This window comes from Amblyraja radiata, chromosome 10 (assembly GCF_010909765.2).
Source record: "Amblyraja radiata isolate CabotCenter1 chromosome 10, sAmbRad1.1.pri, whole genome shotgun sequence".
NCBI classification, from domain to species: Eukaryota; Metazoa; Chordata; class Chondrichthyes; order Rajiformes; family Rajidae; genus Amblyraja; species Amblyraja radiata.
The window spans coordinates 34,322,938-34,347,248 of record NC_045965.1 but is presented as its reverse complement, the minus strand read 5'-3'; the positions used below and the strand labels follow the sequence as shown (position 1 = coordinate 34,347,248).

The following is a 24,311-nucleotide window of genomic DNA, read 5'->3' as shown; positions in this document are numbered from 1 at the left end:
TAATGTTCTGAATTAGAAATGGGGAATTCAGTCGGTGTTCCTGCCACAGCTTAAACTTGAAGGCATCTCCACGATCTATGATCCTGATATGTTACCCAGCTTCAGTTTTGAAAAATAACCATTTGGGCAAAAAGCACCAGGGAAAGCCCCAAGTATGAAAACAGATCTCAGCTTCAGCCACCAAGTAGAAATGAAGACGAGTTAATTAAAAAATATGTATCTTTGTCTAATATTTACAGAATAAATTAGTGCAGTTGGAAAGATATATTTAACTCATTTCAACTAAATGGTTCATGTTACAACAGAGTTAAAAGGCAGCCAGGAATTTTAGCTTGAGTGCTTGTTCATGAACACCCAAAGTGTAATTTCAGAACCAATATGTACATCAAACTGAAGGATGAAGTGTCAAGGTATGAAATGTGGTGCAGAGTCCTATCATTTCTTGGCAGGAACACAAAATCAGGGAATCAGTCAGAGTTTAAAAAAAACTCAACATATCACAAATTTGTACACCAGGCATTTAATGATACTAATCCCATGGATAGAAACCTTTATAATCTCTCCATCAAGCTGTGTATAAAATAACTCCCACTGCACAAACATAGACGTTCCCCAGTTCCCACAGGGCATCACTGAATCAGTCCCAACTGAAAAGAGCTGTGAGGCAGGTTGTGCTGTGAATTTAGACGGTTTCAGACTGCACAAATGTCACTTGGGGTTTTAGCAGCTGTCTAAGATAGTTTTATCCCATCTGGCTGGATTGCATGAAATCCCAAAGCATATGATACATATCAATGCTCCAAAAAAAATGCTTTAAAGGAAAACAGCTCATGAATATTTTGGAGGTTATGGTGCTTTCCATAGATTAATATTTCCAAATGTACATAATTACTAATCCAAGATATTCCTGTTAATACTTTTCATATTTGGGATTTGGTTGAGCACAACATTAAAATAAAACTGCTCTACAATAATATACTAGAGGAGGAGGCAAAGGGTTAGGGCAAGGCAGCAAGAACCATTGCAGATTTCCCAAACAATAGGCTGGCAATCTGCCCACTAAACCTTCAATAGGCAAAACCTGATGCGTCCAGCAGTACAATTCAAATGATTGGGATAGGAAAGAACTGCAGATGCTGGTTTAAATCAAAGATAGACACAAAATGCTGGAGTAAGTCAGCGGGACAGGCAGCATCTCTGGAGACATTTTGGGTCGAAACCCTTCTGGCAGCATTGCTTCTCTCCAGAGATGCTGCCTGTCCCACTGAGTTACTCCAGCATTTTGTGTCTATCTTCAAATGAATGGGATGCATCTATTGTTAGGAGAAAGATTAGCAGAACTTTTTTTTCTATTTATTTGTTAATTTCAACATTTTTAATTGTTTTCATTGTGTGAGGCAGATTTTTTAAGTCTCAGTGTAATTTAATTTATTTAATATTTTAAATGTTTCATGTGTTACCGGATGCTTCTGTATGCCAACAATTGTGACGGGCATTCATTAGCTCCAATAACGCTCCCCACATTGATAGGCCACAAGCCAGGGATGGTGGGGGCGGGGGTGGGGGCTAACTAGTTCTCAAAGCCATTCTGTGAATGCAACAGGTTGTCTATGCCTTGAGGTAGCCCTACACGGAATTCAACCAGACTGACATCCAGGCAATCAAGCACCCTGTAGGAGACATCTCATTCCTAAGGCAACCCATATAAAAAAGCAGTTGTAGGGCACCATCATGTCAGGTCTTTTGAACATAACTGAACACCCTGACAACGTCAAACAAGTGAGCATCGTGTTCAGCACTCTATGCTGCTTCCAAATACAAGCAAACACTTCAGGCTCAAAATATTTTGTGCATGCCGAAAGGACTCCCTAAATTAAATATAACATAAAAACAACTTAAGAGCTTTTAAGCTATGCGATAGATTTATCAACTTGTATAGAAAGTGCTGACACAGCAACAGCATTCCGTTAGGAATTTTTAAATTCCTGGGTAGGACAGAGAAAGTGGATAAATAGGCCAATTACTACAGGCTGGACATTTTTATGTTTTCACATTTGTATGTTTTAGATACATAGATACATAGACAATAGGTGCAGGAGTAAGCCATTCGGCCCTTCGAGCCACCACCGCCAATCAATGTGATCATGACTGATCATCCACAATCAGAACCTCGGTCCTGCCTTCTCCCCATATCCGTTGATTTTGCTAGCCCTAAGAGCAACTCTCTTCCGAATGCATCCTGTGAATCGGCCTCCACTGCATATTGAGGTAGAGAATTCCACAAATTCACAACTCTCTGTGAAAAAGTTTTTCCTCATCTCAGTTCTAAATGGCCTACCCTTTATTCGTATACTGTGACCTTGGTTCTGGACTCCCCCAACATCGGGAATATGTTTCCAGCATCTACCGTGTCCAATCCCTTAATAATTTTAGGTTTTTTCATTCATCTAATTTCTAAGTGATTTCCAGTGCTAGTTATTATTAACAACAAAGGTTTTGATACTGGGTCTTTGGCACAGCTCACTTGCAACTCTTTCAATATGCATGTCTGCCATTCTGAGCTGGCTACTTCACGTAAGGTTGCAAATTTAAATATCAACATCATGCTCCTAACACATGGAAAATGATAACTGCTGGGGGATTACATTTCACAAACATCAAAGACCACTGCCCATTCTGAAATCCGTCCTCTGACTCATTCTGACTCCACTGCTTTACGGTTATTCCTGACTATCACAATTTCACTCCTAAACTCTGTCAGCTGTCAGGATGTGATATAGAGCTGAAGACTGCTCTAGTGAGGGACATGAGGTACAAAGGCTGGAGAGGGTGGGGGTGGGTTGTGTGTGTGTGTGTGTGTGTGTGTGTGTGTGTGTGTGTGTGTGTGTGTGTGTGTGTGTGTGTGTGTGTGTGTGTGTGTGTGTGTGTGTGTGTGTGTGTGTGTGTTATAAAAACACAAAGCATGCAAGTAGAACTTCAGAAGGAAATTGCAGAGTTTGGGGCTTTGACAGTTATTGGGAAAGTTATTATTGAAAAATGTTACAGGAGGATGCTGAGAAACGTTCAAGGTAATCAGGCAAAGTCAATGTGGGTTTTGGAAAAACTAGATTATGTTTGACCAGTTTTTTGGAGTTCTTTGACAAATAATATGTGCTTTGGATTTAGGAGAACTAGTGGATATAATATATTTAGTTTCCAGAAACCATCTAATAAGGTGCTGCATCAAAGGTTTACATGGAAAATAAAATGGAAAACGATGTAGGCTGTAACATATTGGCATGGGCAGAAGCTTGGCTGGCAAACAGGAAACTAAGTGTATATGCAGGGTCTTGCTTAGTTTGGCATTATGCAATGTGTGGTATGCCACATGAATCTGAGCAAGGGACTCAAGCTTTTACAAATTATGTAAGTGACATGGAAGAAGATGCCAAGGGTAACTGCTACATTTTCTAATGATAGAGAGAAGTAGGAAGGTAAGTTTTAAGAAGACATGGGGAGGCGACATCCTAGGGTTAAATATAGGACGGAGGTGCATAAGATGAGCACAGTGTAAAAGCTTTAAAGGATGTAAGCACGTTTAAATGGGGCCAAATCATTTGTCTGGGTGAGATTTTTTCCAGGTATTAAAAAAAACACTAGTGAAACTTGCCAAAGGTCTTGCATTTCAAAATATTTGCAGGAAAGCGAGTCCATTTTTCACATGAAGCGACACTTCAAAATTATGTAATTATAATACTGCACTCTTTGCAAAATAAATTATAATTTCTATCAAAAATTATAACACCATTCTCTTTCATCTGTCTAGATGAAAGGAGCAATGTGCAGATTAAACAGAATGTATTTCAAAATTACAGGTTGTTTGAAAACATTGCATTGTTTGATAGGTGTATTCCATACATTGAAAATGTTAGTTTGCTGGATGCTGCCAGAGAAACCCAATACTGATTCATCTCCCTTGTACTATTGCAACTTTGATATGTGAAAACAATGTATTTATATTTTGGTATAATTAAGCACAAAATCTTATCACTGTCCAGCCATGTTCCTCTGTATTTTTGAATAATTCTTTATTTTTACAACCCCTTGTTCCCAAACTGACCATTCCTGATTCTAAGGTCATGGTGCAGAATCATCCCCTTGACCCATACGAGTATGCTCACTACCTAGTCTCAAAGGTATCTAGTGCCTAGTCTAACCTCCATAAATTTCTCTTTTTACTCAGTGATTCCTCATCTTTTAAAATGCATTAGTTTTTCCGAATTCTTGGCTTCCTTGTCTCCATAAGAAGTATGTTTCCTTATGTCTCCATAAACTGCTTTGGAACTGTTTTCTACATTAAAAGTACAGCAAGAAAGTAGTGTTGCTGCATATGTGAGTGAATAAAAGGTGATAATTACATGGAAAATAAGGTAAAGGTTGATTGATTTTTTAGACTCTGGGCACTCAATATATTCTTAGTCTTCGTGATGGACTGCTGGTTGCGATGGCCAATATATTATTGTGGAGTATCTAGAAGTGTGGAGAGCTGGAAGGAGCAAATACTCCTTTTATCTTTTTTTGTCCATGATCCAAAATTTCCATTAGAATTACTAAGTACCTGTACTCTAATTGCAGCCAATTTCTTGTGCATATCATTCTGTTTACTTTATAGTGCAAAGGGAGATGGATAACATGCATCGATAGATCTTATAAGTGCCAAAAATGTTTACTAAGAATTGAAGAACTCTTCTGAAATTTTTACAATAGTAGCAACCCTCTTTAAACCTACAACTGATCATTAATCTGTCTGGAAACTTTAATTTACACAGGTGGGATTGGTAGCAAAATTTATAGATTACTAAATGGGAAGAGCCAAATGAATAAAATAACAAGAGCGGCACAGTGCAGAGTTGCTACCTTACAGTGCCAGAGGTTCGATCCTGACAATGGGTGCTGTCTGTATGGAGTTTGCACTTTCTCCCTGTGACTGTGTGGGTTTCCTCCTGATGCTCTGGTTTCCTCCCACATTCCAAAGACGTATTGGTTTGTAAGTCAATTGGCTTCTGTAAATTGTCCCTAATGTGTAGGTTAGAACTAGTGTACGGGTAATCATTTGTCAGTGTGGACACGGTGGGCCGAAGGACCTATTTCCACGCTGTATCTCTATCTTTAAACAATGAAGAAAATACTACAAAAATGTTGTCATCAAAGGTTTACATCATTTATTTTGGCATATCATCCAAATTAAACATTGTGTCACAAATTGGGATGATCTGCATTAAAATCCTTGAACAAAACTGAAAATATGCTATCGGAATTGCAGTTTATTTTTATCAACAATATTTATTTTAGAACCATTATTTTTATAACATCTGAAAACAGCATGTTCCATCTTCTCTGTAAAATTATTCATCTCATCTGTAAGATGATGTCGTTATAATAATTTATATTTTCAGAGCCCTTATTGTAATTAAGAGTTGGTAATATGGAGGGTCCACCTCTATCCCAGAGCAGTTACATTACTGTAATTATGGGGGGTGAAATGGGACACAGAGCCCCAGCCTTAACTGAGTGTTTAGTCCAGGGAAATACTCTACCAGCAGTGCACAGCTTTGTTCTGTTGGAAGGGTGTAACCCTACAATTTAAGCAGCTCATCCACTACAATAAAAATAACAGCTGCTAAGGAGAGAAAAAAAGACCTAAAAGGAATGGCTTTCATCAACATAAAAAATCAGCAAACTTGGTAGAACACATGCCATGCAAGTGCAGCATTTTACATTTAAACAATGTTAAGCTTTTGTCGAAATACAAGAATTCCCATCTGTCTTCTCAAATAAATGTTAAAGATCCTCTTAACATTAAAAAGATAGATACAAAATGTTGGAGTGAATCAGTGGGACAGGCAGCATCTCTGGAGGGAACAAATGGGTAACGTTTTTGGTCGAGACCCTTCTTCAGACTCAGATAGTATATACGAGGGAGTGTGGGCCTTGAAAACGGAAATCATTGAAGAGACGTAGGGCGTATGATGTGTCTTGGACAGGTCGGGAGGGATTGGACAAGGGGAGATGGGATGGAGTCATGGAATGTGGAAATGAATTCAGTGGGACAGGAGCAGGCAGAAACAATGGATCTGCCAGGACTGTTCTGTTTATGAATTTTGGGAGGAAAGTAAAACCGGGTTCGGGGCTGGGGAACGATAAGGTTGGAGGCTATGGAGGGCAGACTGCCGGAAGTGATAACATCAGAGATGGTCTGTGAGATTATGGCCTGGTGCTTATTTGTGGAGTCATGGTCCAAGGATAAGTAGGAGAAGGTATTCAAGACCTGGCGCTTGGCCTCGGAATGGTAGAGGTCAGCTGGGCACCTCTGTTGCAGGTGGGTGTGATGATAATGTCAGGGTTGCTGCAGAGTGAGCGTAAGGCTGCACGTTCAGAGGGGGTGAGGTTAGAGTACGTAAGGGGAGTGGAAAAGTTGAGACAGTTAATGTCACGCCAGCTATTAGAAATAAAGTCTAAATAGGGTAGAAGGCCTCTATAGCATCGTTTAGCATTGTAAAGGATAGCATTAGTTTCAAAAGAGTGCAAGGGAGTTCATCTCAGAGTTTTGGCCAATATTTATTCTTCAACCAATATCTCTGAAACAAATAAGCTAGTCATTTGTGGAATTTCTATATTTATAAAAAGGCAATCATGTTGCCCATTTGCACCAATGGTCACACTTCTGAAGGATTGTAATTTGCACTGTGCTCAGCAAGGCAATATACGGATGCAGGTCATTCTTGAAAGGAGAAATTTAATAAGCAAAGTCTGGAAAGCCTAACATCAGGTATGAATCTGCAGGCAAGGGGTGGACTGCCCAGTATCAAAACTTATTTTTCAGTTATGTAATGGAGGAAGATCAGTGGAGAAAAGGCACATTTATAAATTCAGGAAAGTCTCAGGCCATTATTCACCAGTAACATTACTGCATATGTCAATTATATGTGATGCATATATCCCTGTAGCAACTGGGAAAGCTCTGCAGTTAAATGTGCAATGGCCAGAAACATATAGACGCTTCTATCGACACTACCTACATGCTCTTTATCCCACAATGTCTGGACCAAACAAGATGCTGAGACCAACTCATATCTGCCTGCACATAATCCACATCCCTCCTTTCCCAGTATATCCATGTGCTTATCCAAATATTTTTTAAATACCACTATCGTTTTCTCGACCACTACCCCTGGAAGTGCATTCCAGGCACTCTGCCCGCTCTGTGCAAAAAAACATGACACGCACACATTTAAACTTTGTCCCTTTCACCTTAAAGCAATGCCCTCGAATATTTGATATTTCCATCCTGGGAAAAGGGTTATTCCTTCTCCTCTCACCATGCATATAGAACATACAAATATTAAAAAATAGAAACACGAGTAGGCCTCTAAGCCCTTTCTAGGCTATCCTGGCATTGGATATAATCATGGCAGATCCTCTACCTCAATACATTATTTTACTCTATCTTGGTATCCATTAATGCTTTTTGTGGATAGTAATCGATCTTCCTCCTGAAATATGGACAGCGAATTTACATCTACAGCCTTCGATGTAGAGAATTCCATTACCTTCTTAGTGAAGAAATTGCTCCTCATCTCAGTCCCAAATGTCTTACCCCATATCCCAAGGTGGTTACATTGCGTCCATCCAGGGGAAACATCTTTCCTGCATCCAGCCTGTCAGGTCCTGTCACAATTTTCGATATTTCTATATCTGATCTCCTCTCATTCTTCCCAAGTGTAGTGAACACAAACCAAAACTAATCTCTCTTCAGATGATAATGCCACCATCCATGAATCAGCCTAGTGTTCTTCGTTGCATTCCTGTGTCAAGTATGACCTTTCGTAAATAAGGATATCAAAATTGCACTGTTCTGAAGGTATGATCGACCCATGACTCTGTATAATTACATTAATATCTCCTTGCTCCTGTGCTAAAAACCTCTTGCAATGAAGACAAACCACGGCTCAGTAATAATTACAGTAGAATGTAGCACTGCAACATTATATTTGGCACTCTGTTTTTTTTCCCTTTAGCTTTAGTTTAGTTTAGAGATACAGTGTGGATACATCACTGGGTGGCGCCAGCAATGGCTGCCTCGCCAACAGTCTGTCTGTCCTTAGCGGGTGCAGCAGCATCTATGGAGCGAAGGAAATGGGTGACGTTTCGGCCCGAAACGTCACCCATTTCCTTCGCTCCATAGATGCTGCTGCACCCGCTGAGTTTCTCCAGCATTTTTGTGTACCTTCGATCTTCCAGCATCTGCAGTTCCTTCTTGAACACGTCTGTCTGTCCTTTCCTTCTTTGTGTTTTAATAATATGTTAAACGTATGTTTTTAGTGTTCTTTAGCTTGTTTTATGTGGAAGGTGGGGGGGGTGGGTGAGTTGAGGGAAATTTTTTATAATCTCTTACCTCGACGGAGATGCGATTTTTTTCTGTATCGTATCTCAATCCACACTGCGGCCTAACATCGAGGAGTTGGCGGCTTTTGCTGGAGACCGACTTCTGAGAGCTCCACTGCGGGTGCCAACGGGACTTTAACTTCGTGGAGCCGCGGCCCCTGGGGGCCTCCAACCATGGGTGCTTGCGGGCTTTAACATCACGGAGCCCGCCGTCTCTGGTCAGAGACCGACTTCGGGAACTCCAAGCCGCGGTAGTTTCGACTGCCCTGACACGGGAGTTTTGATCACCCCAACGCGGGGGCTTCGACCACCAGCTGCAGGAGCTTCGATCGCCCGACGGATGGTTCAACTGCCCCGACCGCGGGAAAATAAAGAGGAAGAAGATTGGACTTTTTTGCCTCATCCATCGCAGTGAGGAATGTGGGGAATCCGCTGTGGTGGATGTTTATGTTAACTTTTATGTAGTTGTGTGTCTTGTTGATTTTTTTTTTCATCTGGCTGCATGGTAATTTGCATATCACTGTACCTTAATTGGTACATGTGACAATAAAATACCTTTGAAACAGGCCCTTTGAGCCACTATCCCCCGCATTGACCAACAATCCCCCGTACACTAGTTCTCTCCTACACATGAGGGCCAATTTACAGAAGGCAATTAACCTACAAAGCTGCATGTCTTTGGAATGTGGGAGGTAACCAGAGCTCCCGGAAATAGCCCAGGCATTCACAGGGAGAACATGCAAACCATACAGACAGCACCCGAGGTCAGGATCGAACCTGGGTCTCCGAGGTTGTACGGCAGCAACTACCTCTGCGCCAACCTGTTGTACTTACTTATAACTTGCTTGTGCTCATGTATAATGTGATTTGACAAGATAGCATGTAAAACAAGGTTTTTCATTGTCAGTACACATGACAATAATATACCAATGAGGATGATCAACAATAACTGTTGAATATTGGGGCCAGTCTGTACGGTGTTTGCCAAATATCCTAAAATAAGAGGGAAGCACATTCTTCCAATTTTTTGGCAGGAAGTCAAAAGGAAAAAAAAAATGTAATAACGGCCACTTATTTTTGTGAGCATGTTCTATTCTTTAAGAATTCTCAGCGTGAAATGAGAGTGGAAAGTAGCTACAAGGAGCAAAAGTGGTGTTAAAATTATTCTTGTGATTATCACAGGTTTAAGTGATTATCACAATACAAAGAGCTGTAATATACTACTAGCCCTTGGTTTGAGGTAAAATCAAGTGTAAAATGGTGCTTGAAGAATTTGTAATGTCACATAGGTTCAAGATGAAGGGGAAAAGATTTAATAGGAATCTGAGAGGCAACATTTTCACACCGAGGGTGGTGGGTGTATGGAACAAGCTGCCAGAGGAGGTAGTGAGGCTGGGACTATCCCATTGTTTAAGAAACAGTTGGACAGGTACATGGATAGGACAAGTTTGGAAGGATATGGACCAAGCGCAGGCAAGTGGGACTAGGGTAGCTGGGACATTGTTGGCCGGTGTGAGCGAATTGGGCTGAAGGGCCTGTTTCCCACTGTATTAATCTATGACTCTATGACTCTATTGGTAACACATAACTCTGATTAGAATGCCTGTATGTTTTCAATTTGGGTTTCAAGCTCAAAGCAAACTGAGTTCTTAACCCACCCTTCAGCCAATGGTAATGGGTTGTAACCACCCGAAACTTAATATTGATTTGCAGAAATTAATTTGCATTTATTTCAATGGCAAGTAGATCCAAATACGACTAACCTAAATTAAGCAAAATATTCCCTGGATCAGCCAAATGGAGGGATTTTGAAACAATCTCACAAATATATTAGAGAACCTCCTGTACTCAAGCTATTAGCCAGGAATGTTGTTTCATTAGAATAACTGTTTATAGCTGCATACACTTCTATTATATGATAAACAGCACACAAGTATTAAATATCCCATTTTATATACCCAATTAAACACATACATGTTAACAACTGTTATTGCAATGTACCTATTTTTGAATGATTGTTGACTGTCAAATCCTCAAGTCCAATCTGCTTCCAGAAGCCGTCATCCCAGCCTGTTTGTGCAGAGTAAGTCCATTTACAAACCAAGGTACAAAGAGATCTAGAAATTAAAGTAAAGAAAGCAGTTACTGTCTATTTCTCACTGGATTTATTAACGCAAATGAATTTGATAAATTATTTACAAATTATTGTTTCATATAATACAGTAAGTAAGTTTATTGGCCAAGTATTCACATACAAGGAATTTGCCTTGGTGCTCCGCCCACAAGTAACAACATGACATACAGTGACAGTTACGAATGACTCGGAAAACACTAAACATTAATAATAATAAAATATTAATGATAAAACACCATGATAAACATATATAATATAATAAGCAGAAAATGCTGGAAAAGCTCGGGAAGTCAGACAGCAGAAAGTCCAGGCTATTTTTTTTTAATGTTTGTTGGTGACAATCCAAATCACTTATAAATTTAGTTTTTCCCAGGAAGTTCAAATCCAGTGCATAACTAACTCTAACATAACTGAGGAGCCCAATGCATTGTCACAGCCTCTGTTTGCCTTATGGGATAGACAATTTAATTTTGAAATAAGTTTGAGACCTGATCAAAATGTCATTGCTTATTGATTAAAAAATTACCGCAAACAGTTCCTTCTCCGGAAAAATGAAGGGGCTGGAGACTCTGTTAATGAACAATACATTCATCTGCGCTATTTCTGTCCATTTGGTCTGACGTTACATTAACAAATGCCCGTTGAGTTGTTTGATAACAACATGTGTGTTGTCAATGAGTTGTGCACTTTAAGGAAACCAGACCATCTGGTGCTGTTTCTTTTGATTGGAGATTAACAAAATTAAACTCTAAATAAAATATTGCCTTCAAACCGTCAATGAAATTATAGATTCATTAAGTCATGAATCACAGAAACAGTTCCTTTGGTCCAACTTGCCAATGCTGACCAGGATGCTCCATCTAAGCTCATCCCATTTACCCGTGTGTGCCCCATATCCATCTGAATCTTTCCTATGCATGTACTTGTCCAAACATCTTTTAAATGTTGTCATTGCATCCGTCTCAACTACCTCCCCTGGCAGCTTCTTCCATATACTCACCACCCTCTGTGTGAGAAAGTTGCCCCTCAGATTCCTATTAAATCTTTCCCCTTTCACCTAAAATCTAGGCCTTCTAGTTCTTGATTCCTCTACGCTGGATAAAAGACTGATCATTCATCCTATCTATCCCCCTCATTATTTTGTACATTTCTATAAGAACACCTCTCAGCCTCCTGCACTGCACAGAATAAAGTCTAAGCTTCCCAACCTCTCCCTACAGCTTAGGCCCTTGATTCCTGGCAACATGCTCGTAAATCTTCTCTGCACTCTTTTCAGTTTAATGGCATCTTTCCTGTCTTGGGGTGACCAAAACTGAACACTATATTCCAACATCTTGTACAACTGTAACGTTGTATCCTGACTTCTATACTCAATTCGTTGACATGGCCAGCATGCCAAAAGCTTCTTCATCAAGCTATCTGCCTGTGGCACCACTTTCAGGGAACTATGTACATGTACTCCTCAATCCCTCTGATGTTCAACACTCCCTAGGACCCTACTGTTCACTGTGAAGAGTCTGCCTTGGTTCGACATCTCAAAATCCGATACCTCATGTTTATTTGAATTAATTTATTAGGCTAATTAAATTAATGGGCTACCACATATTTCTTGAGCACACTTTCCTGGATTCACTAAATACATTCTGTCTCATCTGATCCCCTTGCAATTTGGCAGACCCAGTTATGACCTTATTATTTCTACCTATCTGTGATCTCTCTACATATTTGCTCTTCTATTTCCCCGTAAGAATTGGGTAGGAGGGGCTTTAGTAAATCATATTAAAGTGATGACCCTTTCTCATTTCAAATTGAACCCCTGTTGCCTCACAGGATGATCAACCAGGAATATAATCTCTAAATGCAGCAATAATGTTCTTTCTCATCAATATCGCAACTCCCTTTCCTCTCTTTCACCTTCATAATGCCTTGAATTTATCTGCCTTGCCTGTCAGTTTTCTCACATCAACAAAGCAACATCAACAAAGACCTACGTAAAATAGAGTAGGATAGGAAGAGGTATATCCATAAAATCAAACCTAATCAGGAGAAAATGGCTGGAGCTAAAGTATGAGGGTGTTCATGATTAAAACAAATTCAAGCAGATGGAGGGAGATGGTGTCACTGCGTAAAAAACAAGCAGAAAAAACCACCTCAATGCATCTTGAATATGCAAAGAGAATGTGGATCCACAATATAAATAACGACCTGCTCCAACCTCATCTACTGTATCCGCTGTTGCAGGTGTCAACTTCTCTACATCGGAGAGACCAAGAGCAGGCTCGGCGATCGTTTCACTGAACAGCTCCGCTCAGTCTGTCTTAACCTATCTGATCTCCTGGTGGCTCAGCACTTCAACTGCCCCTCCCATTCCCAATCTGACCTTTCTGTCCTGGACCTCCTCCATTGTCAGAGTGAGGTCCAGCGCAAATTGGAGGAACAGCACCTCATATTTTGCTTGGGTAGTTTACGCCCCAGCGGTATGGACATTGACTTCTCTAACTTCAGATAGCCCTTGCTTTCTCTCTCCATCCCCTTCCCCTTCCCAGTTCTCAGACTACATTCTATCTCTGTCCCACCCCCTCCTCTGACATCAGTCTAAAGAAGGGTCTCGACCCGAAACGTCGCCCACTCATTCTCTCCAGAGATGCTGCCTCACCCGCTGAGTTACTCCAGCATTTTGTGTCTATAAAAAAAGACAATTAGAGCAGAAAAACAATGTATTAAAAGTGTTGGAACACATCACAAGGGGAACAATCATAGGAGATTACAGAGTAATCGGGGGTGTGATTGGAGGGAGGTGAAGGGAGAATGAATGTAAAAGAGTAAAAAATTAATGTTTTGCAGAATAAATTGTAAAGCTAGACTTAACAGTAATGGTGATAAAAAATAAGCAATGCTTAAGCAACAATACGATTCTTACATTTTGAATTGGAAATCTGTGTTTTATATTGATTTTTTATGCCAGCAAAACAACAAAATCAGTGTACAGGTTTGCTTGCAACGATAATTATCACATTCCAGCAAAATGTTTTGCCACTCTCAGTTTTTCTATCACTGAGCTAGCAGCTCCAAAAATAAACTCGATGCACATTCAGTGGAATGTCAAATAATTGCTGTAATTTGTTTCCTAATTTTAGACACTGTCTGGATGATGTATGTTGCACCTGCAAAGTAACATATTATTCCTCATGATTGTATATTTCAAGCAAGTTAAAGCATGTTTAAAACATGTGGTTCAGTTGTAATAAACACAACCCTTTGCTAAGTAATTCACTCTGCAACCTTGTTTTCTCATAAGGTTAAATTGCAGATTGCAATTTCTTCACTTACTGTATGCTTCATTTAAAACACCTTTTTAAGCATACAGTGTAAGCAAAAGCTGCCAATCCAAAAAATCAATTCCATGTTATCTCTGCCCAACAATTGTAAGCCCTCCCGATCATTGAAAGTCACAGTGCATCCTTTTGGTGCTGGCATTCTTTTTTTATAATTCATTTACAAAATATAGGCAGAACTGGCAATACCAACAATTATTGCCAATCTGCAATTGTTCTGGTGAAAGTAATTCCACAGAGCTGTTTAGGTGGAGTTCCAACATACAAACCTGGTGACAAAGAAAGAATGGTAATAGCCAGAATGATATTTGACATTAAGGGGAACTAGCAGCCTGTGCTGTTCCAATACATCTGCTGCCTTTGTCTTTATGATGGCAGAGATCATGGCTTTGGGAGGTACTTTTGATGTAGCTTGATGAGTAATAGCAATGCATTTTGTATTTTGCACACAATGTCGTTTCAGTATAATTGTGGGGGAGGGTGTAAATGTTTGTGACGTTCAGCTTCTTAAATTTTGTTGAAGTAATGCTGGAGAGTATCCCAACATGCCCTCCTGACTTGTATCTAGAAGATGGTGAAAAGGCTCAGTGGTGTCAGAAGCAAATCATTCACATATTCACACTCCAACTCTTCTGACTCGCAGCCAGAATGTCCATTTGTTTAAATGCTGGGCAAGATATGGACATTATTAACATTAATGTTGCTTTGTTACCTTAGCTATGCTTCTCACAGACGATGGTGTATCTCTGGGATTTTCGACCCTGGAGAGTTTTGAACACTGGAGATATTTAAAATGGAGGATGGTAAAGTTTTGCAGATTTAGGAAATTGAGGGCTGTGGGGAATGTATATGGCAAGCCTCCTTCAACTATATTTGTCTCAACTCACCAAATATGTTTTTAATTTCCTTATGTACTTACCTAACATCCATAAATATCTAAACTTTTCATGATGCCTTACAAGGGGGAAATTCAGCCCATCAGGTCCATGACAGCTCCCAGGGAAATAACCCATTATCCTTATTTCCTTAAACTCCCACAACTTATTCATTTCCATCAATTTGACTTAGATTCTTTTTGGTATTATTTTACACTCTGGGGTAATTTACAGTACATAGCACATCTTTTAATTTCTGAGGAAACTGGAGCACAAAGACATACTTAAGGTCAGAATCAAACCCGCTTCATTTTAATGATCTGTGAAATCTATACATCTATATCCATTTGCTTCTTTGCCCTTTTCTTGCATGGAATATGTAGCACTCTTCTTCCTCCTACTAAAATGGACATTACACAATTACACCCCTTTACAGGAAGATTGTAGATGCCTTGGAGAGAGTGCAACGCATCTTTACCAGAATGCTGACTGGATTAGAAGGTGCCTGTTATGTGAAGAGTTTGGACAAAGTTAGATTGTTTTCTCTGTAGTGTCGGTGGCTGAAGGGAGACTTGGATAGAAGTGTATAAATCATGAGAACCATAGATAGGGTAAACAATCAGAACCTTTTACTTAGGGTGGAAATGGCAAAGACCACAGAGAATAGCTTTAAGGTGAGAGGGGCAAAGTTCAAAGGAGATGTGTAGGACAAGTTTTTTTCACATAGGGAGCCAGGGTGGGTGCCTGGAACACCACCAATATAATGTTGGGTGCAGATATGATAGTGGCATTTAAGAAGCTATTACATAGGTACATGGATATGCAGGCATGTGGAGATATGGGTCACATGCAAGCAGAAATTAGTTTAATATGGCATCATGTTTGCCATGGACATTGTGGGCCAAAGGGCCTATTCCTGTGCTGTACTGTTCTATGTTCTACCTAAATGGAAGTTAATTTGCCATATAGCCATGTTTTATGAAGCTTTGCATATTACTCAATATTAACTATATTATGCAATTAAGGGTTGTCTATGATTTTTGCTAGAGCTAAGCGACAGAGGATTTTGCATTGACTTTTGGGGACAAAGTTGCTCTTCTTTTATCTATAACCCCTAATCTTTGTTTTCTATCCACTTTATTTTATACCCATTATGCTGGCTGCCATACTCCACTACCAACTTTAGTAATGGTTCTACTGTGCACATCTCATCAAACACTATTGAAAGCCTAAAAAACAGCCTCAGCTTGATTATAATCGCAATTTAAACAAGAACTATTACAATATATCAGTGTATTTTTTTTAACATACTTCATGTTTTGTTGTTGACCAGTATCAGTGTATGATACAATTCCAGATGGCTTTCTTTGCATTAGGAATGGAATTTCTTTGCAGAGGATGGAATTTTTTTTCACTCTAAATATGACATATGATATTTCCACACAGCTAGACAATGATACAATCAATAATTAACGATAAGCTATGCAATTTTTGTTTGTTTTCAAACTTAAACCTGGTTTAAGTCAGGGAATAAATTCAAATATCTAGATTTATTCGGTGAACGGGAAGCTCACATTAAATTGTAGAGTTTGTTGGTTTAATTATTGACCATTTCAAAACCATTAGTCTGGAAATACGAAAGGGAAGATTGTGTTTTGGCTTCAAGCCAAAATCAGCTTTGTTTTCAAAGGATCTGTCATTATTCTCCATTAAGCAAGAGCCATTTTATAAAGTTTGGACTAATGAATAATGAATGCCCAATCCATTTTTCATATCAACCTTTTTGCCAATCATCTAAGTACTGTTGTCTAATTTTTTTAGTGTTCATCTAACTACTTAAGTAACAAAGGAAAGTAACTAATGTGAACTGACACATAGCATATTGATTGAGATGGCAAACATTATGTTTGGATCGGAATTTATTTATGTATTTCAATAACCTTCATATGTTTGGTACTCAAAGTCTTTGTCTGTTGGACAGTATAAAAACAAGGACAATAAAAAAAATATCAAACCAATATACAGACCATCAAAAATTAACAATGTTTAATTTACCGGAAAATTATCTGACAAACCAATAAAATTAACAAAATTATTAATTTTAGTATTACTGTAACTAGGTTAAAATCAAGTTGCTCACAAATGAAATATTAGGCATTGATTAAAACTCTATAGATTAGGATTGTAATTGTTTGCTTTTATGTGATATTAGATTATTATTGTTGCATGAACCGAGATACAGTGAACAACTTTGTTTGCATGCATGTAGTTTGCATGTAGTTAACAGTGCATGTGGGCCGTGCACAGGAAAGCAAGGCTGAACACAAGTCATGTGTCCTGGATCTGAGCTGTTTAAAGGAATCATTGTTCACTTATAGGTCTGTTGTTGGCCCATTTGGTGCAAATTTCATTTTATTCCATGGGGCAGAAGACACTAGATAAATGTTATTGGCAGTCTAGATGAGCACTGAGCTCAGGTTTACCTTTTTTCACTAAAAGGGTCTAGGTTTTACTGAGCCTTCAAAATGAGCTGGACAATTAATTAGGGCTAGAAGGCAAGGACTTATCAGAAAGACCTGAAGGGGGAAAGAAGGTGGCTGTCTCAGAGGACCTACCTAAGACTCTTCCTAGAGTCATACTGCTACATACTGAGCAGCAGTGTTGTCAATATCAATGATGATAAACCCCTACTGTAGTCCAACCACAAACCCATACTTGAACTCTGAACTCTGACTGCTTGCATATGTGCAGCTGAATGCGAAATAAACTCATCTCTTCTCGTTAAGCAATAAGCAGTCAAATGCAGTCAAATACAAATGCAGCACCTGATATTAAAAAATATATATTCATATATTTTCACTCTGATATATTTGCTCTTGCTTCTTTCTATGGAAAATCTGAGGTCAGCCAGGCTGCTGTCATGTGCTGCCAGTGGTGTAGTGTGATGTTCCCAAAGGTCCAGTCTATGAATTGGCACATGCTTTTTTAGTAAAACCAAAGGTAGAACAGAAACTGGAAACAGATTGTTATTACTGTCGGGCAGGAGTTAAAAACAAACAATTTATTTTAAATCCTTATATGGAATCCAGCTAATTAGTAAAGTTCCATTCGCTGACACCCAATGTTAATATCCACTGGGAATATTTATGTGCAGATATAAATTCTTACAATGTAAGCCAACTAGAAGATAGAGTCGTACAACGCAGATACACGTCTTTCAGCTCACAATATCCATGCTAAACATCATGCTGAGTTAAATTAATCTCGTCTGCTTGCACGTGATCCATATCCCTCCATTTCCCGCATATCCAACCAGAATTGTTCATCTTTAAATCACGGATAAATATAAATCAATAGCCTCTATGGAAATTTGAATGCTTTTTTAATGTGTGTAATGAGAAAAGAAATTGAATCCAGTATTCCATCTGATTAAAGTAATTTAAAAATAAAGTGAAACAACATACTTTCCTATACTAAAGAACACCAGAATGCCTGGGGAAAAAAGGCAAAGGAACTACAAGAGCAACATCCTCCATGTATTGTCACATTGTCTTGAATGCTTATAATAATAGCTCACTATGTAATGATCTTGCGAAGAAGGTAACTGCAGAGGATCGTCAGAATTTTATGAGAATAGTCTCAAACCAAGACACGCATCCAAGACAAATGCAAATCCTAAGGTAAAAATTATGACGAGGAAAAAATTGAGTTACCCTGGGTTTGTGTGTCAAATGCAAAGAGGTGCACAGCTCATCCTTATGTTGAACAGAAATGGAAAGTTTAAAAGTTTCATATGAGACCGGGTGAAGGAAAGGAAGGTATGCAGTCTGGTGTTAGCCTTATATGCTAATGTGGACAAAGAAAATTGAAAGAATCAACATGAAATTTAATGTTAAGATGTAAAGAACTGATTTTGCTTTTCATTGGGTTTGAGAAGAGCACAGCACACCCAATATTAATGTGTCTCCAGGATCATTGTGAATTTGTGTATACTCCTGACAAAAGTCACCTCCTGGGAGGATATTGTATGTTGATCCAAAAAGGAAATTAGGATCAAAATTTCATCCAATGTTATGAACAATTTAAATAAAACAATTGGTCATTTATCTCAATTGTTAATGGGTGATACATTGTATGTGTTTCCATGTTTTCTCCAAATGTATATGAATAATTATTTTTATATAAAGTTTCTTCGACAATTCTGAAGATGTAACATGTACTTTTTAATTTAAAAAAATGATCAAAATTAAATATATATCTGAACATTTATGAGGTTTCAGATTGGTAATTCATGTTTTAAGACTAAACATGATACACAACATGATAAGATGATGTGGTTATTCTACTGTGCAGTTTGTTCCTTCAGTCTCACAACAAAGCATTTACTTCCATATTGTAATCTGCTAATGCAATGCTTTTATCATTTTATCGTCAATTCTCCCAAATTATTTCAAATTTTAGTACAAAAATTCATTTTTAATTCATTTTGTGCTAAATTAATCATTTCATCTTATTACTGTACAGTCCTAATTTAACTGGTATATTAAAGAAAGCTTGTTTCAACCGATTAAACTCTGTGTTCCCTCATTTTGTTCGTTTTAATTACTGCATCAGTGTCTAGACAATGAAAAAACAGTCTAGTATAGCCTCCAAGATATATTTATATTCTCCCAGTGCTGATTCACTGTTCAATGGATACTTGTTGCACATATTTTACTCAAAATGGCATATTTCAAAGAAGAATTTAATGTTCGATTCCATTTTTGACCTGAATTGCCTTTTCAGCATTAACTGTAATTACCACTGCTCTCTGATTTTACTATTATCTTATATAGTTATATTTTTCCTGTAAGTTATGACAGTTTCCAAATATATTTCTGTACCCTTGTTAAAATTTTCCGACACAAGTTATACCGGTAAGTAGAATTACACCAAGGTGTAAGCGAGCAGAAAAGGCAACGTAATGTTTTTTTTTTTTAAAGGAGCATCAACACGACCAAGACAAATTTGGCACTCCGTCTTTTCATCAAAAAAAACATTCCTGCGGAAATGTGGTTTAGCTGCAGGACTATACCATCATAATCTGACACTCTGACTCATTTTCCCTATGAATGGAGCTCTAAATTATCGAGCAAAACTCAGAAATCACTCCTTTCATCCACTGAGATAGCCTTTTCCATTTGGTGCATAACGTTATGTTCAGGAAAGAAACTATGTCAGTTTGGAAATTGAAGGAAAACTTCTGCCATTGCTATTACCATACTCTAACCAAATATATTTTATTACTGTCAAAAAAGAAAAATTAAATTCCTTATTATCTTGTGTGATTATATTCTAGAATGCTTTACGATAATAACAGGAAAAAAAATGATATTTGCAGATGAAGAAAATGTACCAACAATCTGATGTATCAATATAGTTCTCTGTGATTTTACCCATGTTCTGTCTGCTATTTACTGTACTGAGTGGATCATTCGGTATATAGAATCCAGAATTACTCCCTTACACCCCATAATGCTGACACAACATGGTTCATTGAGCATAAATACTCGCTGATAATGTCTTACTATTTGATCAAGATCAACTAAGGAAGCCTTCTTCACTGTCCATTAATTCTTTAATTCTTTCTATTACAAATCTCAAATTGTGGAGTGCAGAGGCAAATAAACACTGATGGGTCTGGGTCTTTGTCCCAAACATTATGGAGGGCACTGAATCTCTTCCGAATTACTCTTCTGCTTTTAATATACTTCTAAAATCTCTTTGGTTTCTCCCTAATCTTATCTGCCAAAGATATCTCATGTGCCCTTTTTGCCCTTGTGAGTTCCCTCTTGTGACCCATACTGCTTAAGAGATGCACTAGATCCGAGCTTTCTATTTATGACATATGCTTCCTTTTTCTTGACTAGAGCCTCAATGTCTCTTGACATCCTGGATTCCCTATTCCTGCCAGCCTTACTCTTCACTTTCACAGGAAATGACAAGCCCTGAACGCTCGCTGTAAAAAGCCTTCCACTTGTCAAGTGTCACTTTACCTGCAATCAGCCTCCCTGAGTCAACCTTTGAAACTCCCTGTCTAATACCAATAGAATTGACCTAATTTAGGACATTAAGTTCTTGGGCAATCCTTTCTTTTTCCATGGTAGACAAAAATGCTGGAGAAACTCAACGGGTGCGGCAGCATCTATGGAGCGAAGGAAATAGGCAACGTTTCGGGCCGAAGCCCTTCTTCAGACTGATAGAACTGAAGACTGATCAGTCTGATTTTCCAGCATTTGCAGTTCATTCTTAAAAACTTTCTTTTTCCATAGCTGTTTAGAAACCAATAGAAATATGGTAACTAGAATCAAAGTTCGCACCCCTAACACTTCAGTCACCTGCCCTATCAGATTTCCCAAGAGGAGGTTGAGTTTTGCCCCTTTTCTAGTGGGGTCATCTGTCTACATTTTGATTGAGAACATTTCCCTGAATACACTGAAGAAACTCCATCTCATACAAACCTGAGCCAGCACTGCACATGCCCTTCCAGCCCACCTCGTTCATACCGATCATGATCCCATCTCCTCTAATCCCATTTACTTGCCTTGGGCCTGTATCATTATGGCTTTCTTATCTAAGTCCATGTACAAATGTCTTTTAAAAGTCATAACTGTATCCTTGTCTATGGTAGCTTGTTTATTCTGTGCAAAAATATACCCCTCAGATCTGATTTGAATTTCTCCACTCTTACTTTAAATCTGTGCTGTCTAGTTCTAGACTCAGTAGCCCTGGGGGAAAAAAAGTCTGATTATTTAGCCTATCTATGTCCCTCATAATTTTATAAGCCTCTTTGAAGTTATTTGCCAGCGCCTAACATTTCAATCTCTCTTTATAACAGCAGCCCTCAATTCTAGGGAACTTCCAGGTTTCTCCTGCACGCTCTCTATTGCTACAGAACTATCCTGGAGATTGCATTCAGAACTGTACACAATACTCCAGGTGCAGTCGAACCAACAATTTGTACAGCTGAAATGTAACATTTCAACTCATACTCAATGCTTCAGCCTAAGAAGGTAAGCATAACAAATGAGTCCCCTTCTTCTCTATCTATGTCACTTTCAATGAGCTGTGGACTTAATTAATAATTAATTTTATATAAAAGCTCCTTAAAGGCTGCTCCCATTGCTAATTATTCTATATGTCCGATCAGAATTTGACTTCCCAAAATGCATCTTTTCATCTTTTCTGTTTTCCTGAGAGTCAATATATCACATAATGAAATCGCCAATGTATTTCTTGCTTGCCACTTTTGAACACTTAGATTTCAATTACTATAGTTTACATAAACCGATATATTGAGGCCATCTGAGAATGTATTTGCGATGTGTAAAACATCTGACAAAAACTTCATTGCCATGGTAATTTTACCCTCAGTAAAATTTTAGCTAACACGTTAATTTCTATGTTAATAGATTAGATAGAAAAGATTAAAGGTAGTCACAAATGTAATTGTTGTGCTTCATCAATAACTTACATTTATATAGACCACTTCACCTCAGGTGACCCTCATTTTACGAAGTTCAGGTAATGGGCATATCAGAGGAACCAAAAGATTAAGATTCTAGCACTGCAGGATGTCATTGATTTTTTTTAATGGAAAAGGCCATAAAGGAAACATATTGTAAACTGAACTAATGTAAAGACAGGGAAATTTGAATAAATAGGTCAGTGGTTAAAGGCAGCAAGAGTGATGAATAAGCAAAGATTGATTGAGAGTGGAAGATGGGAGGAAGGCATAGGAGTGCTTTGGAATATTTAAGTATGAAGGTGAAACAGGGCTGAATGAGAGTTTCAGCAGCATGAATGGAATTAGATGACATTTCAAAGACAGTTGTATTGGGCAAGGGATGGAAATGGAAATTCACTTTGAGATCAAAAAAGGCCGCTAGGATTTACATATCCTGTCACAGTGGCTACGGTAGAGATGGAAGTTAATTTTGCAGAATATAGAATTAATTTTCAAGTTTCCTTTATAATTTTTGGGGTGACGTTTGCAGGTCCATTCACATGAGATCAGCCAGGAGAAAACATACATGGACTGGGTAACTGCTTTACAGAATGCACACGGATGACCCCGAGCTTCCAGCTGTCTGTCATTTCAATTTTCCATCCCACTCCTGGACTGACCTGTTTGTCTTCAGCCTCTCAAAGAACAAAGCCCAACTTTCAACTTGACTCATTACAGTCCTCGGGGCTTAATTCAACAATTTATGAAATAACGTCAGGTAACTAACTTTTCCTCTCTCCACAGATAATGAATGAGTTGTATTTCTAGCATCCTCTGTCTTTAATTGAAAAGTAGAATCCTGCAGATGCTGTGAATCTGATACAATAAGAGTAAATGCTGGAAATACTTAGCAGGTCAGGCAATTTCCATGGCGAGAAAGCAGAATTAACACTTTATATTGATAACTTTTAATCAGAACTGGAAAATTGTATAAATAAAATCAAATCAAAGAAATGAATGCAGTGATTGGAGAATAAATGAAATGGGTTTTTTTCCTTCCACCTTTCCCCCTTTACTGCCAATGAAATCATGTGTTTTAATCTTTTTCACATTGTACACTTTTGATGAAACATCAACATCTGAAACATTATCACAGATTTTTTCACTCTTCACAGATGTGTGCTGTCCCGCTGAGTTTTTCTAGAATTCTCTGTTTTTATTTCTACTTAACAGCATCTACAGGTCTTTGCCCTTTTGATTACTTTAAATATTTTTTCATGTGGATCTGACATCCCACAGACACCTTTCATTTTACATCAGATCTGAGCTATAGCTTTGGAAATAATTTCTGGGATCTTAGTGGCTCCATTAGAGATATTAAATTATCATGGTAGTTTAATTAATTTTGATCCAGGCATACCCAGTGCCCTACATTTTAATAGAATTTTACCAGTACATTTTAGTTGTCCATCTATATTTTCCTTATTTTTGAATAAAGTATTCAACTATCCCATCTATCATGGCTTTTAAGCTAGGATATAAGAGGGGGGAAATCAGATCACTTTCTTGTTCCGTGCAAGCTTAGAACATCTGACTTTGATTCATGAAGATGAGCAGCCTTTTCAGGACTGACTCCAATTATCCACACGTGTGAACAAAAAATAGTGGTGTTTGCTCCTCTCACCACTGCTAGTTGCTTCTGGCTTCTCTGCAAATGGCACATCCCAGGTTTTCCATCTATTGCTGTTCCAAGAAGTTGAATGATGTGAGAGAAGGAACTAGAGGTGATGAGAATAAGTTGAAAGTCAATGAAGGCATGCCAACATAAATTGGGAATAAAGGAAAGTGCTGGTGTTAACTGGAAGGGGCCTGCGGAAAAGGAAGAATACTAGCATTAACGGAAAAGGGAAGAAGAAAAGTAAAAGTAGAAGAACAGCGTTTGAAAAATGTGACTTTGAATTGAAGGAAGACACAATAGTGCAAATTTGAACTAGAGGAAAAGTGTATATGAATGTCAACTTAAGTCAAATGTAAAGGGAAGAGGAATGCTAACATGA

The 24,311-nt window shown here is 38.4% G+C and overlaps 1 protein-coding gene across 2 annotated transcripts in view; it reads right to left on the bottom strand.

Annotated features, from left to right (window-relative positions):
* The window catches only part of fggy (FGGY carbohydrate kinase domain containing), a 178,323-nt gene that overhangs the window by 99,152 nt on the left and 54,860 nt on the right, over positions 1-24,311 (bottom strand). For both annotated transcript variants that reach the window (XM_033028522.1, XM_033028523.1), the window contains exon 6: positions 10,426-10,541. In XM_033028522.1, coding sequence (XP_032884413.1) covers positions 10,426-10,541 — 116 coding nt within the window. The remainder of the gene's footprint in view (positions 1-10,425; positions 10,542-24,311) is intronic.